Consider the following 17,324-nt stretch of genomic DNA (forward strand, 5'->3'; position numbering starts at 1 on the left):
TTCAGCAGGGGTCCAGGTTGCTTGTCCCTGCAGTTTCTGGAGTAGGTTCTTCTCTCATTCACATGTCAGGGTGATTCAGTCTCTCAAAGAACCTCCTTCCCTCCCCAGCCTTCCCCACTCCTTTTTTTGTTCAAGACAACCTGAAGCTCAGCACATTATTCTTTTTTTTTCCCATAGAAGTATTTTATTATTTTCTAGTTACATTTAGAGATAGTTTTCAACATTCATTTTTGTAAGATTTCTGGTTTCAAATTTTTCTCCTTCCCTCCCCCTTCCCCAAGACAGCAAGCAATCTAATATAGGTTATATATGTACAATCACATTAAACACATTTCTGCATTAGTCATGCTGTGAAAGAAGAATCAGTGCAAAAGGGAAAAACCTCAAAAAAGAAAAAGAAAAACAATAAAAACAATAGAAATAGTATGGTTCAATCTATATCCAGATTCAACAGTTCTTTTTTTTTCCTGGATTTGGAGAGTATTTTCCATTGTGACTCCTTTGGAACTATCTTGGACCATGGTATTGCTGAGAAGAATCAAATCTATCACAGCCGATCAACACATAATGTTGTTGATGCTGTGTACAATGTTCTCCTGGTTCTGCTCATCTCACTCAGCATCAGTTCATGTAAGTCCTTTCAGGCTTCTCTGAAATCCGCCTGCACATCGTTTCTTATAGTACAATAGTATTCCATTACATTCATATACCACAACTTGTTTGGCCATTCCCCAATTGATGGGCAATCCCTCAATTTCCAATTCCTTGTCACCACAAAAAGAGCAGCTATAAATATTTTTGTATATGTGGGTCCTTTTCCCTTTTCCATGATCTCTGGGGAAAAAAACCTAATAGTGGTATTGCTGGGTTAGAGGGTATGTACAGCTTTATAGCCCTTTGGGTATAATTCCAAATTTCAGCACATTATTCTTAACATATGCAGCCTCAGTATATTATTAGCCAGAGCATTAATACATACACAATAAGCTTTCTCCCCCTTTAGCCCTTCACACATAAACATAGCAAAAAAACAACTTGAGTACATTAAAGAGCCATGATTTCATCTTGTGAGTATTTCTGCCATTAACAGTGATCAAAATCCTTCCATGCCTTAAGAGATAATCTTTATGATTTATTTAGTGTAGCCCAAAAAAATCATTAGCTGAGAACTGGCTTTTTGGGGATGAGCCTCTCCAGACTTACAGAAACACATCTTTAATGACAAACATAGTCTCTAGCTAGGTGAGTACTCAAAGCCTTTCCAGTTTAACAGTGCCTGCCAAAGCTTGTATTTCACTGGCATAGCTTTTGAGTAGGCTTTACTCACCTCTTGTTCTAAGTAAGATGTTAGTTTAGGAACAAAGTGATATCTGCCATAAATAAATAACATGGGGCATAGTAGATAAAGCACCAGCCCTGGAGTCAGGAGGGCCTGAATTCAAATGTGGCCTCAGACACTTACCAGCTGTGTGACCCTCGACAAGTTACTTAACTCCAATTGCCTCCCCAAAATTATATGAATGAATGAATACACCAGCACTAATTTTTGAAATTATCTGTCATATAAAATCTATCAGTTATACAGGATTTTATTTTCATACAACGTATCATATCCTCTTGCCCAACTTTTTCAGTAGTGGTATGATGACCACTTATCCATTCTTGAGATAGGCCTTGGGTAGATATCCTCTGATAATCTTTCTAATGCTGCATTGATAATTCTCAATAGCAAAAACATTTATAATGGTTATATGTAAGGGCATGGAAATAGTTTAGTTATATTTACATATTACATATCTCTTGCCTTTTGTATAATGTTTTGTAGTTTATAAAGTGCTTTTACAATACATCCAGTTGATTCTTACAATAACTGTAATATAGCTGGGATAGGTGTTCTTTTCCTGAGAAAACTGAAACAGATTCAGTGATATTCACAGTCATAATCATCAAATGGTAGAGCCCAAACTAGAATCCTTGGTCTTCTGATTTTATTGTGTTTTGGTTTTGTTTTTTTTACCCCTTACCCATACTATACTCTTATGTGGCACTCATTAAGACAATATTTTACTAGTATTGGCCATTTAATATTCTAGTGCCTGAAGAAATATTATAGGCAAATATATTTTTTAAATGCCTACTAGTCTCTCTGCAGATGTATCATTGTAAATGTAACTGCATCACACTGAAAAGAAGAGTCCTTTACAGAGCAACATCTTGCTTGGAGATGAATGATTGAATCCATGAATTAGCCATAGCTGGTTCTTCTCAGCATAAATTGTCTCTAATTACCTACCTAATACTTGGTGATGAAGATCAAATGGTTTATTGGCTAAAAGATGTTTTGGGGTGGGTTTTTGTTTTGTTTTGTTTTGTTTTACAATATTTAATACACCATTGATGACCCATAAATTTTGGTAAAATTTTAAGCTGTGAATCATTCTATATCCACAAGGTGGCACTAGACTCCAAATTTAATCATAGGCAAGTCTAATTTACAGATTGTATTCCAAAAATTCTTTTGTAATCTGGTCTCTTGGAGTTTAGCTTTCATTTTTCCAGTAGTAATAATGTATTAACTCTTGGTTAGGTTCCCAGGCCCAGCCACAAAAGTTTATTTAAAACATATTAAAAACTCTTCCTTACTAAAGTCGGCTCTCGTGCACATGGGTCCTTCCCTACTCCTTTTGATGTCTGGGCCACATGCCCAGCAAGGGTCTGAGGAGATGTAGGCACCATGAGGTTAGTTCCCTGCAATGTGATTACCAAGCTTCAAGCCATTGAATCTGTTCTTTCAAAAGTCATCAGTAATCTCTTCTCTGCTAGAATCTCAGCTCAATTGCCGAGTATGCTTCATTATCTTTGTCTTTATACCAATCAAAAACAAGCTACTAAATGCTTACTGTGCCCAACACTGTGCTCAGCTATGGGGTTGGTAGAAACAAGGAGCAATAGTCCCAGCCCTCAAGGGGCTTACGTTCTAACAGAACTGACAATTTGTCTAGGTGACCATTGGACTTGGAGTCCACATGCTTCCTCAGACACTTATTAGTGGTGTGAGCCTGGTCCTGTCTTTCTCAGATTTCCTTTTCTGTAAAACAGAGTGAATAATAGCCTCTACCTCACAGGATTTTTGTGACAGTCAAGTGACATAAGGTAAATAGCATTTTGTAAACTTCAGAACATTTTATAAATGCTAGCTGTTATTTGCTATTATCACTTCAGTCCCTATATGGCCTATATTAAACACCTTAGTTCAGTCCTTCATTGCCTTTCCCCTGGACTATTATAATAGCCTTTTTTTTTCCAGGGCAATAAGGGTTAAGTGACTTGCCCAGGGTTACATAGTAAGTGTCAAGTGTCTGAGGGCGGATTTGAACTCAGGTCCTCCTGAATCCAGGGCCAGTGCTTTCTCCACTGCACCACCTAGCTGCCCCTATAATAGCCTTCTGATTGATTTCCCTGCTTCTAGATTATTTCCCTTTCCAATCCATTCTAATCCTACAGTTTACAAAATAATCTTCCTAAAACATGGAGCTGACTATATCACTCCCCTGTTCAAAAACAGGCTACCTATTGCCTCTCTGATAAAATACTAACTCCTCAACTTAACATTTGAGCCCTTCCACAGTTTATTTTCAACCTTCTTTTTCAACTTTATTTCATAGTACTTCCTTTCCTATTCTGTATTCTAGCCAAACAGAACTACTAGCTAATTCTTAGACTCTACTTTGCATTCATTCATTCACCCTTTTCTCCTTCTCCCCCACCCCTGTGCAGTGTGGGGCTGACTTCTATATCCTTTTCTTTAAGGCTAAGTTCATGCTCTCCCTCATTATCCCTCTTTATACTACTACCTCAAATTTACTTTTTCAAGTACACGTAGGGGCAGCTAGATGGCGCAGTGGAGAAAGCATTGGCCGTGGATTCAGGAGGACCTGAGTTCAAATCTGCCCTCAGACACTTGACACTTACTAGCTGTGTGACCCTGGGCAAGTCACTTAACCCTCATTGCCCTGCCCACCTCCCTCACCCCCCCAAAAAAAGTCAACTTCAAGTATGTGTATACTGGCACCTATATAAAATGTCAGTTCCTTGAGGAATGTCCTATTCTTAAGAACAGGAATATTTTTGTTTTTATCCTTGACACTAACAAGTAGGTGCTTTATAAATGTATATTGAATTGAATTCATTCTAACAACTAGGGATAAAAGTTGAGCTGTGCTTTGTACAAATTTAACTTCTTATAGGTGTTACTTTTTAAAACATTTCTTTCATTAGTTTTATTTCACCCATTCTGATTCATAATGAAAGTATTATACCACATCCAGGGCCTCAGGCATTCAAAACATAAACCTTTTAAGAAGATATTTAATGAAAATGTGGCACACAATATTAAGGTATGATTTTTTTTCTTCAAATCAGATATCTACCTTTTGAAAAAATGAAGCATTGAATTTTTCTTTGGCTATGATGCCCATTTTTGATCATTCAAAAAGTATTTCTTGATTTACTTAAAAAAAAGAAAAAGAAAAAGGCTAGTCTTTAATATATCACTAGCTAGGGGGCAGCTAGGTGGCACAGTGGATAAAGCACAGGCCCTGGAGTCAGGAGGACCTGAGTTCAAATCCGGCCTCAGACACTTGACCCTTACTAGCTGTGTGACCCTGGGCAAGTCACTTAACCCCCATTGCCCCCGGGGGGGGGGGGGATATATATATATATGTATGTATGTATATGTGTGTGTGTGTGTGTGTGTGTGTATATACACATATACATACACATATACATATACATATATACATGTACATATATATACATATATACACACACACACACACACACACACACATCACTAGCTACTAGACTGGGAATGAGGGAGACCTGAGTTCAAATACTGCCCAGACACTAGCTTTGTGACCCTAGGCAAGATACTTGATCTCTCTCAGACTCAGGTTTTTCATCTGCAAAATATTAGCATCTACCTCAAAGGGCTGTTGTGAGAAACAAATGAGATAACATGTAAAAGCATTTTAGAAACCCTAAAGTGGCATACAATGCTAGCTATTATCAAATCATTTAACTCTCAGTGCTTCAGTTTCCTCATTTGTTTAAAACACACACACGCGCACACACACACACACACACAAATAGTTAATGTCTAAAATTCCTTCCAGTCCTACATTTTTTGACTTTATAATCTACTTCTCTTTCCCTTCACTTGATCCTCTGATTAACTACAGTACTGCCTTAATAATTCATTAAATATCATATTCCTTCTCAGTTCTTCTTATAGTTTCTTGTCATTCATAGAATGATACCTTTTATGTTTTATACCACAGCGATTTCCCCATATTACTCATTCCTCACTGGAAAAGAGAAAAGCAGTTGAACAAGACCAACCTGCACAGTACCCAAGAAGCAAATATATTTTATCATTTCTCATAGACCAAGATTAACCATTACAGTTACCTTAAATTCTGCCGTCTTTCAGTGTTGTTTCCTTCACATTATTATAGTCATTATGTGTTTTCTTCTCCTGGTTATGTTCTTTTGTTTATGCAAGTCATCCATGGTTCTTATAGCTCCTCCTATTCATTATTTCCCAACAGTATTCTATTACATTCATATATCAGCTTTGTTCAGTCATTCTCTAATTAATAGTTCTTAATAAACATTTTTTTTAATGTCTGCTATGTGCCAGACACTGTGCTAAGCACTTTACAAATATTCTTTCATTTGATCCTCATAACACCCTAGGAGGTGGTACTGTTGTCATTCCTGTTTTATAGATAAGAAAACTGAGATTGACAGAGGTAAACTAACTTGCCTGGGGTCACACAGCTGGTAAGTATCTGAGGTCACATTTGAACTCAGGTCTAAAATAGTTCTTTTTGTTACTTTATACATACTAACAGCAGTGAGTAGGGAAAATAGAAATAAGACTTTTGGCAAAGAGATGTCATGAAACTATTAAAATAACTGTGGGAACAAAATAACTAATAAGAGAAATGGAAATAAATCAGAAGCAATAGGAATTCTAAGACGCATTAGCAGCAAAGGTCTCTCCTGATGTTCTTTTGGGCATGGAGGTTAAATATATAATCTCAGAGCACAAGTGGGTGTACAATTCCGTAGATGCAGCTGAATGACTAAATCCAATAAATGGCAATGAGTGGATTGATGCCATCCTTGACCGGCAGTTTCTAATGGAATGCCCAAGGGATGTTCTGGAAGATTTGATAGGATTTAGAATTAGAATGGAATTGAGATATTATTTTTTCCAACCCCCTTCTTTATTCCAGGAAGGTCCGGTGACTAGCCTAAAGCCACAAATAGCCAGTACTCAAACCTGTCTTTTCCTTTAAATTATATTGATATATTTGTTCATGACATCATAGTCACCACCTGAGGTACTTTCCTGTAGCATAGAAATTGAGTCCAAAGATTCTTAAAGGGTCGCAATCCCATATAGGGTCATTTACCTGAATGGGGGGGGAGGGGTGCAACAAATTTGACAACAGTAAAAGGTTATGTATACTTATTCTATATACCTGTGTACCCATGGGAAAAGGGGTCATGAGTGGGAAAACTTTAAGGAGCTCAAGGGGTTTATAGTCTTTTTTGGTGGGGGGCGAGCAATGAGGGATAAGTGGCTTGCCCAGGGTCACACAGCTAGTAAGTATCAAGTGTCTGAGGTTGGATTTGAACTCAGGTCCTCTTGAATCCAGGGCCTGTGCTTTATCCACTGCACCACCTAGCTGCCCCCAAGGGGTTTATATTCTAATAGGAAATGACAGTTAATTAACAAATATCTATTAGACCCTTATGTGCCAGGTACTGCTGTAAGGGCTCAAAATACAAAGACAAAAACAAGAACATATATGATCATATATAGAATAACTTTAGAGAGAATAAATACAAAGTTCTTAAATACCAAATTGCTGGGAGGGCGCTAGAGATTGGGGGTACCAGGAAAGGCTTCATGTAGAAGTGGTGCTTGAACTATATTATTAAAAAAGGGGGAATCTGTGAGGCAGAAGGGGGGAAGGAGTGCATTCTAAACCTAGGAGAACAATCAGTGCAAAGTGCACCATTTATCATTGAAGAAAAATCTGCTGCAGGAGTCTGATGTTCCACTCTAACTTGTATTGTGTCATTTTGAGTTTCTTTGATAACTTTATGAACTTTTCTAAATAATGCCGTTTTTTTCCTTGAGGCAATTTTTCTCTCATTCAAAATTTGAACACTTTATTCTAGGTAAGTGTGGGGATCATGTTGTCATAAAGAACACAAGGCATATTGCATTTTCTGGGAACAAATGGGAACAAAAAGTATATTCTTCACACACTGGGTAAGTTAAGTGATGACAATATCAGTGAAGCTAACAATTTAGTGTGATGGTGAACCTGCTGTTGCTCTTTGAGATAGTTATTATTGATGTATTTTTAAAACTACCTTTTAAAAAGCTTGTTTTTAAGAAGGAACTGCTTTTATCTTTGCTATATATCTAAATCACTCTTAAATTGACTGCATACAACTTCTTATATTCAGTCATAATATACAGCAATGTTTGCTACCAGCTATAATTTTTATTCTACCAAGACAGCCTTTAGTATGAAAAGGGATTATTCCAATCTCCTGGTCAGCATTCCAACCTTATATGTTCCCCTTATTGTAAATACAACTGCAAAAACCATTCTCCTTGGAGAAGAATTTCATTATGTCTTTCACTATTGTTATACTGAACTCTACACAGAGCTCTATGGTGCCTTTTAATTTTTATTATCAAAACCTTATTTCCTACTAAAATGGTTCCTGTTCTAACCCTGCCATACAAAATGCATCTCCACTTTCCCCACATGGTGTCTATAGCTAATTTAAACAGACTTCATTGTCTACGTCCTGTTTATCTCTCCTTCCTGGGGATCTTGTATATTTCCTTTTGCCAATTTTGGTACATGGAACCAAATCTGTGAGATCTTACTGAACATCTTTCCATATTTCAGCTCTATAACTCACTTGCTTCTACTGGTCAGTGAGGTTATACAAGAAATTTAAAGATTATTAAGAAGATAATACAAAAAAACCCCACACCAGATAACAAGATTGTGACCAAATTAAATCTACGTGTTGATGCTAAGTATTATCATCGCTATTCTGTCAGTAATCATAGCAGTACACTTTTATGATCTATGCTAATGCAACAACCTCCAGCATACAGACATAGTGAGGCATGTATACTGATAGTCATCCTGCTGCCTTGAAGCTCTCTTATATGGGAGGAAAGCATTGGGCTTTTGTAATAACTTTTTTGATTTTACTTTTAAAACTGGGACTAGCAATTCAGTGAATGTATACCCTTTTCAATGGATGGGCTAAGTGACCCCTCTTTAGAGGAGAGGCCTTCCCATCTACACTAAAGTATCTGTCTCCACCCAAGCTTGAGTAGAACACAAGGCACTGCCCCACCTTGCAGGCTTGGGATGGGTCTGACCTAGATGAAGAGATTCAGTACAATCTTATTATCAAGGAAAACTGGATCTTTAAAAGACAGGACTTATCGGGGAAGAGGGCAGGGAGCCCTCTGAATCTCCCCAAGATATTGCTTATTAAGTCATTTCTCACACTGCACAGTGCTTTCTAGTTACCAGTTTCTGGACCCTTCTGTGTAAACTTTTACGGTCTCTCACCAATCACTTCACAAGCATTGAGTAAAGATCTGAAGGTAACAAAGTCTATCTTCTTCTGTGGTCATGGGTTTAAAAAAAGAAAATCATTCTAGGTAAAAGCTAAAACATTTTTTCAGTGGTGGAAATGTGGACAGGAAATAAAATTGCTAGCCAGATAGCCAAGACTAAAGTGCCATGGCACTTAATCTGCCAAAAAGATTCACAGTGACTCTTTTGCATGTTAACCTTTGCTTCTTGAACAGCGTATATTCATAAAATATTTGAAAAAAACACTTGACCAGCCTGTTCATCATTATAGAATAATCTTATATTTGCTTGGCATTTTGTACTTTTCTAAGCACCTTCACTTATATTAGCTAATTTGATAATCACAGAAAGATTAAGTAAGTCAGCCAAGTTTTATCATCACCCAGTGTGAGTCTTTTGTACAAAAGCTCTCTGGTGACTTTTTGCCACTGCCTGTTTTGCAATGGCAGATTTAGCCAACATTGCCATTTTAAGTCTAAATGATCCAGTAACAAAACTTCAGCACTGTTCATTTATGAATATAATATAAGCTTAAATTACATTTAAGCTTAGCATTCCTATATATCCCCCTTGTATATTACACTGAGGCACTGTGATGTAATTATGCCCCTGAAATTTCTAAGGACTAAAATTGCTATATATAAAATAATAGCAATTGACCACTTATAAAAATGTCATTCCAAATGCCTGGAGTTTAAGACATTTTCAGAATAACTACTCTAGGAAGAATTATTTTTCTTATGCGGTATAAAATGATGTGTTCCATTGTGGAATATTGTGAAGAAATACCATCCTCCTCACCTTTTAAAAAAACTTTTATTTATTTGATAGCTACCCAGGTGGTTTCAGACAAGTTACAGCAGCTCAGCTTCACCAGCGGGATCCAGTAGCAGTAAGTGTAACTTTTTTTTTTTCAAATACCCCTTAAATATTTCCTCAAACCAAGTCTGTCATTTCTTTCCATAATACATATTATCCTCTTTTATCTTTTTTCAAACAAGCTACAGAGACTGATTTTAAAAGGTCAAATTTGTCAGAGAGGTAGCATTATGGTGCAATGGAGAGAAGACTGAATTGGAAGTCTTGGATTGAAGTGTCTGCTTTGCCCTTTGACTTGAGCAAGTTACTTTCTCTCCAAGCCTTCATTTTTCCCCACCTCTAAAATGGAGATGATAATTTTTGAAATAACAACCGGGTCAGAAATGTTTCTTCTCATTTTGAAAAATGTGTTATATTCTTGGTACATATTATTATACTGTTGAATGCCAAAGTAAATGCCCTATTTTTGGAAGATTAATAGGTTTGAATTAGTTGCCCAAAAGCAAAAGTTTGTAAATGAAAAAGGCCTTTGGAAACATACCTGTTTGATCCCAAACCATAACTGTTAGATCAAAGTATATATTTTCTTTGATGTTTTATAAATTATGCATCTGGAGTTTTTTAATATTTTAATTTTGTTCTTGTGTGTCAGTTATACACTAGGAGGCAGTATGGTCTAACTCTAATTATAAGATCATAAGTTTCACAGTTGGAAGGGACCTTAGAAATAAAATAATTCAGTTCCTTCATTTTACACATGAAGAATCTGAAAAATAGAGACATTAAATCACTTGCCCAAGGTCACATAGATTGTAAGTCACAGTCTTTGCTCCAAATCCAACACTCTATCCACTAAGTTGTGTTACTTAGAAATCCCATGATTTATCATTTTGAAACAGTGATACTTTGCCAAACTCTTGGACTATTTTTAAGAAGAAAGAACTATAAAATGTTTGAGACAGTCTTAGAAAATGTTTCAAAAATTGCCTCCTATGGTTAATAAATCAGGATCTTTTCTGTGCCTTATACACTGAGAATTTCTGGAACACTATAGGGTTGTGATTTGCCCATGGTCACGCAGCTAGTATGTCTCAGAGGGAGAACTTATATTAAGTTTTCCTGACTCCTAGGCCAGCTTTCTAGCTACTACATTATTATGCTGTCTTTGGATTCAGAGTGTTAATGGATAAAAAATAGCATTGGTGAGATAATTTCTAAATCAATAGCAGACCAAAAATTATTGATTCCATTATTCCCAGAATGATAGAATTTTGGAGCTAGCATAGATCTTAAAAAACACCTCTTCTATTGTTTTCACTTTACCAGTAACCACTAGGATGTAGTTAAACATTGGTTAGATTCATAGTTTTGTCACGTATTAGCCTTGTTTCTAAGAACAAGTCACTTAACCTATTTAGACCTCAACTTTGTGGTCCCTAAAATAGGCTTAAGGTGCCACCTCTCCCCTTAGTTAGTGTAAGTAGTATGTATCTACTTACTTGAGTATTGTGTGTGTATCCACCGTGGAATGTAAGACTATTGAGTATCACCAGAACCTAGTATAGTACAGCTGCCAGGTGTATCTTGTTTGTTTTTCATAATACTAAGAAGAAATTAAGATTTGCAAACTTTTCATCCAAAAAAGTTTTGTTTTTCTTTGGGCTGAGCTTAATGAAATTTATATATTTGTGTGTTCTCAACTATTTTTCTACAATTTTTTGTTGTTTTAATCACGAAGTCATATCTCACAAAAGATAAAGTTTGAATTCTTAAAACGTGGTAACTCACATATAGTAACGTAAAGTTTAAAAAGAGCTTCCCTCATAACAGCTTGGTTGAGGTAGGTAGGTAGTGCAAATTTTATCCATGTTTTGTAGATGAATAAACTGAGGCTCAGATAGGTGAAGTGACATCGAGGAAACATTCTGTATTGTCAGGAGTGCTTTAATTCTGGTGTCACACATACATTGTTTTACCATCCCAGCACATAGAGGAGACAGTTGTTCTTGTGTAACAAGACAGAGACAAGATAATTAGAATAATAAAATGTGCTTATTGGACAACAAGAAGGAACTTCAAGGATTCTCTGTTTTTAAAAGCCTGAGTCAGATATGCAGATTTTAGACTTTAAAATGAAAATATTTAGGAACTTTTATTTCCTTCCAGAAATCACAAAAATATAATCTAATTTTTTTAAAGAATCTTGTTTAACTATTCCCACAGTTTATTTGCCAATTTTTTGGGAAAAGGAAGAAAAAAATTAAAACAGGTCATTCTCTTTCAGAAAATATCCTTTAGGGATTATAGTTTTTGTTTTGCTTACATGTTGATTCATAATAAGCAATTGGCTTCGAGGAAGTAAAGCATGGCTAGCCTGGGCCAGTCCCCAAAATGGAGGCCCTCAGAGGGAAATTGCCAGTGGGAGGAGGATGTCAACATGATTGGCCAAATCTGTCAATAAGCATTTAAGTGCCTACCATATGCAAGGCACAGTGCATAGTAGAGGAATATTCCAGGGTGAGAAGACAGCTGAGACATGGTAAAAAGTCATACAGGTGACTGAGAGATGTAGAGAATACAAGATTCCACTATGCTTATTGTTTGGGGGGTAGGGGGAAGCAGTGTGGCGGCAGGGATAATTTGGGGTTTTTTTGTTTGTTTTTTTTTTAATTTTTCACTCAACATGACAACTTTATTGATGATATGGAGAGTGAGATTTTATGCCTCTCCCTTAAAAGCACTGTGTTTGGGGCATGAGAACTCCAGTATGGGGACATAGATTAAGGATGTTGGCTCCCCAGTGGTAGAACTTCCCTTTTGGCTGGTCATGAAGATCCATGGCTTTCTACTTTACTTCATGGAGGACATGTAAACCATGAGGTTAACCATAATTGGTTGCTATAACCATTCAACCAGTAAATGAATTGGCAAGATAGTCATTAAAGGCAGTACCAACACCGGCATCTGTTAAAGTCACAAGATACAACCTCATCCTCTGCATAGCCCAAGATGCCCCTCAAGCATCCCTCTGATAATTTGCTTCACCACTTTCTTGATAACATCATATTGGGCAGGTTTCTCCAAGTGACAGATTAGATTCACTGCAAACACATTTAGAGTCGGGATATGAAAGGCCATGCTTGTGAGCTTCCCATCCTGCTCAGGTATGATATGGCTCACTGGTGCCTTAGTAGCACCATTGGTTATGTTTTGGGCAGTTCTATACCCATCATATCACAGCTTGCCAGAGGGGCCATCTACTATCTTTTGTGTAGCAGTAATGGCATGGTTCGTGGTCATGGATTTTTCTTCAAGGCTAAAAGTTGTTGTGAATGACGTGGGCCAAGGAGACTAACCAGTTGGTAGTGCAGGAGGCATTCCTGACAGGGAATTACCATATTTCTCATGGTTTATTCCCATGACAAACCTAGGGATATCAGCAGAAGGGGTAGAGATGATGACATGCTTAGCTCCACTCTTCAAGTGAGCCAGAGTCTTTTCCCATGTGGTAAAGGTACCAGTGGACTCTACTATATACTTGGCTCCAGCATCTCCACATTTAATATTAGTGGGATCACACTCCTACAAGCTGTTAATGATTTTTATACTGATTACCAGCTTTCCATTATGAGACTTGATAGTGCCATGGGTGGAATAACTGGGATATATAAACCGTGTATTTGAGGTAAGAGGTGTCATTGATGGCTACAATATCCACTCTGCCTGAGCTGAACAAAGCCTGGTCACAAGGTACTCAAAGCCAAATCGATAGGCAATTAGATGAACAAATTATAGGACCTTATCTTTTTCTTGAAGGGAGGACAGGAAATGAATATGGACAGGGGGTTGGAATTGAATAGAAGGAAGTGAATGAACTGAATTGCATTTGAAAAATTATAAATGTTCACCCCAAATTTCAGCCTGAAACAGAATACCAATATTTCTTTAGTAGCCTCATACATGCCCCCAAAGAACTAGATTTGATTACACAGAGAGCAATAGAAAGACAAATGGCAGGCATCAACAGGCCACACATTAGATGTTATAAACAAAGTGTTAGGAAGTGAAGGCCTTGTAAAAGATGACTTAAAAAAAAAAAAAAAGAAAAGGAAAGATGGGCTTGTAAAATGCAAGAGTGAAGGAAAGTCAATAGAGAGCCTGCTCACTCCATCAGTATCTTCCTTTTAAAGAAAAAAATAATTAAGTTTTTATTGATGTCTTCTGTTTTCTTACATCATCATAATTATTCCAAGTATCTCTCCCCTGGTTCCTCACAGAGCCATCCTATATAATAAATAGTGATTTTTAGAGAAGAAAAAAAAATCAGTACAACTGAATGAAACATTGAAAAAGTCTGAGAATATGTGCAATGTGTAACACTGTGGACCTCCCACTTCCATAAAAGAGGTGGTTTAGGGGTGTCCTGATATCTTTTTCAGTCGAGTCATTTACTTTAGATTTTTTGAAGTATATTTCTTTCCATTTGCCTTGTTGTAGTTAACTTTGTGTATTTTCTTCTGGGAGGCTAGGTGGCACAGTGGATAGAGTGCTGGGCCTAGGGTCAGGAAGACTCCTCTTCTTGAGTTCAAATCTGGCCTTAGACACTTACTACCTGTGTGATCCTGATGAAGTCACTTAACTCTACCTCTGTTTCCTCATCTGTAAAATGACCTGGAGAAGGAAATGGCAAACTACTCTATTATCTTTGCCAAGAAAACCCCAAATAGGATTACAAAGGATCAGACACAACTGGAAAAATGACTGAACAGCAATTGTTTTCTTGGCTCTACTTGCTTCATTCATCAGTTCATATAGATCTTTCCATGCTTCTCTGTTTATTACACACATAATTTCTAACAGCCTGGGACTATTCTGTTATGTTCATGTACCACAATTTGTTTAGCCATTTCCCAATTGAAGGGCCCCTACTTTGTTTTAAATTTTTTGCTATCATTAAAATTGCTGCTGATTTGGAACTATGCCCAAAGGGCTATAGAACTACATACAAAGGCTATGGGCATTTTAGTTACTTTAGTTGCCCAATTCCAAATTGCTTTTAAAAATGGTTGTATCGGGGGCAGCTAGATGGCTCAGTGGATAGAGCACTGGCCCTGGAGTCAGGAGTACCTGCATTCAAATCTGGCCTTAGACACTTAACACTTACTAGCTGTGTGACCCTGGGCAAGTCACTTAACCCCAATTGCCTCACACACACACACAAAAAATGGTTGTATGATTTCACAGCTCTACCAACAATGTATTAGTGTGCCTATCCTTCCAGAACACTTCCAACACTGACTACTCCCATTTTTTGTCATTTTTGCCAATTATCTGAGTGTGAGGTGAACCTTAGGGTTGTTTTGATTTGCATTTCTTTTATTATTAGTGACTTGGAGCAATCTTTCATTGATTGTGAATACTTCACATTTCTGATTTTGAGAACTCCTTATATTCTTTGACCACTTATCTGTTGGGAATGAGAGATATACCAAACTCTTAGCAGATAAGTTTTAATACAAAGATTTTTTTTCCCCGTTTGATCACTTCCCTTCTTATTCTAGGTACATTAATGGCTGTGCAGAAGCTTTTCAGTTTCAAGTAATCAAAGTTATGTTTTATCTTTTGTAATTGCCTTTATCTCATCTTAAGACTGCATCTCCTACCCATAGCTATGAGAGGTATATATTCTTTCTCTTCTAATTTCTTTATAGCATGATCTTGAATATTAAGGTCATGTATCCATTTAGAATGTATTGTGGAATATGGTGTAAAGTATTCTTCTAAGGCTAATTTCTGCCTGACTGCTTTTCAGTTTTCCAAGCAGTTTTTATCAAATTAGATTTTTCTTAGGTTTCCACTTTATCACATTGGATTATTGAGTTCTTTTGTTTTTTAATCTCTTTTGTCTCGTCTGTTCCATACATCTCTCTTTTTTTTAAACTGGTACCAAATGATTTTGATGACTGATGCATTATAATATATTTTGAGGTCTAGAAGTGCTGTTTCCCTCTTCATCCTTACTTCTTTTCATCATTTTCCTTGATATTCTAGATCTTTGGTTTTTCCAAATTATCTTTTTATTTTATTTTCAAGATCTATAAAATATCCCTTTGGTAATTTGATTCATATATAGTTTTAAAACATAAATTAGTTATGCTAATATTATTAATTTTATTGGGCAGTTGAGTGGCACAATTGATAGAGTGCCAACCCTAGAGTCAGAAGACTCTGGGTGAGTCACTTAACACAATTTGCCTTAGTTTCTTTATCTGTAAAATGAGCCAGAGGAAGTAGAAACTGCTCCAGTATCTTTGCCAAGAAAACCCCAAATGGGGTCATGAAAAGATGGACACAACTGAAAAACAAGTAAACAATATCATTTGTATTATATTTTGGCATGGCCTAGATATGAGCACTGAATAGTCCTCCAGTTATTTCAGTTTTTCTTTAAGGAACACTTGGTAAATTAATCTATACAAGTCTTTTGTGTGCTTTGGTAGGTTGGTCCCCAGATATTTTATGAATTTTTGGTTATTCATTATTATCCTCTTAATATCTAGAGAATTCAAGGAAGACTTTCAGCATGTTAAGTATATTCTGTGTGGTAAACTTGTGGAAGGATATAGAAAACTGTCAGAAATGGATTGTGACCTACATCAGTGGAGTTAGTCACCCATATTCATAAAATCATAGATCCTTTACATTATTGTCATAATTTAGTTGTGTTCCAAAATTAAGAATTTAAATGGAGTTGGATAATGTAGACATAGGCATTTTTTTAAAGGCCAATGGCTCTCAAAGGTCTCTGAAGGTCCTTAGGGAAAGATGGTCTTGTTTTAGAATTAATATGTACAGAATTTTGTTGTGTATACTTTTGGTATAGATATGAATTAATAGTTTGTTTATGGTATTTCTCAATAATGGCTTCTCAAAGAAAATTTCATTTTTTCTTTTAATTTTAAATTTTTTCGTTTTATTTTCAGTGAGAAGTGAGATTTAGTCAGTTTTGCTTGTCCTTTTAATCCATTGTCCTGCAAAGGTAGCCAGTGAAACAAAATGTTTAGAGCTGTTGCACAAGGAGAACTATCATATCATATGAACTTTTTCCATTTCGTCTTATAGATAATAAAATTTCAGCATGTTTTATGGAATTACAAAGCATATGAAGAACAATTTCATATCATATCCATATGAACTTCCGTAGCTCAAGACCCAGAGCTGATGCTCTGATTTGGAACCAAGGGGACCTTGGTTCAAGTCTTGGCCTGGATATTTATTTATCAGCTTCAGTTGCTTCATCTGCAGAATGAGGGTAATTATAGCACTCACCTTAGCAAATTGTTTTGAAAATCAAATAAATAATGTATTGTGAGAAAATAATGGGTTTTAGAATGCCCAAAGGCCCCAGCTCAGGTGATTGATTGGATTGATTGATTGGTTTGACCGACTTCCCTGATTAACTCCCTTAAAATTAATTCAATTAAAACCACACCTGCCTGGCCCTCAAGAGGGTGTGTTCTCAGAGGCTATGAACTCTGACCTCAACACAGGACCACCCTCAAGTCCAGTGAACCAATGGATTTGGGTGATGCTAGCCAATTAGCTTGAAGCAGTGTGTAAGGACCTCTCCTCCAGATGCAGAGAAAGCTTCCACTCTCAGTTTGGCTCTCAAACAGGCTTGGCGGAAGAAGCAGGCCAGGCTGCAGCTCAAGGCTAGATAGGCCTTTTCTTAACTTTCTGACCCAGATGTTCTCTTTTTACTAATACTTGGTATGCTTTAATAAATGC

At 36.7% G+C, this 17,324-nt stretch overlaps 1 protein-coding gene across 1 annotated transcript in view; it reads left to right on the plus strand.

The window, feature by feature from the left end:
- Window positions 1-17,324, plus strand: part of MRPL13 (mitochondrial ribosomal protein L13) — a 51,801-nt gene that overhangs the window by 4,525 nt on the left and 29,952 nt on the right. Inside the window, exons 3-4 of the mRNA XM_043978060.1 lie at window positions 7,258-7,351; window positions 9,549-9,609. Of these exons, the coding sequence (XP_043833995.1) occupies window positions 7,258-7,351; window positions 9,549-9,609 (155 nt within the window). The remainder of the gene's footprint in view (window positions 1-7,257; window positions 7,352-9,548; window positions 9,610-17,324) is intronic.

This window comes from Dromiciops gliroides, chromosome 1 (genome assembly GCF_019393635.1).
Source record: "Dromiciops gliroides isolate mDroGli1 chromosome 1, mDroGli1.pri, whole genome shotgun sequence".
Classification (NCBI taxonomy): Eukaryota; Metazoa; Chordata; class Mammalia; order Microbiotheria; family Microbiotheriidae; genus Dromiciops; species Dromiciops gliroides.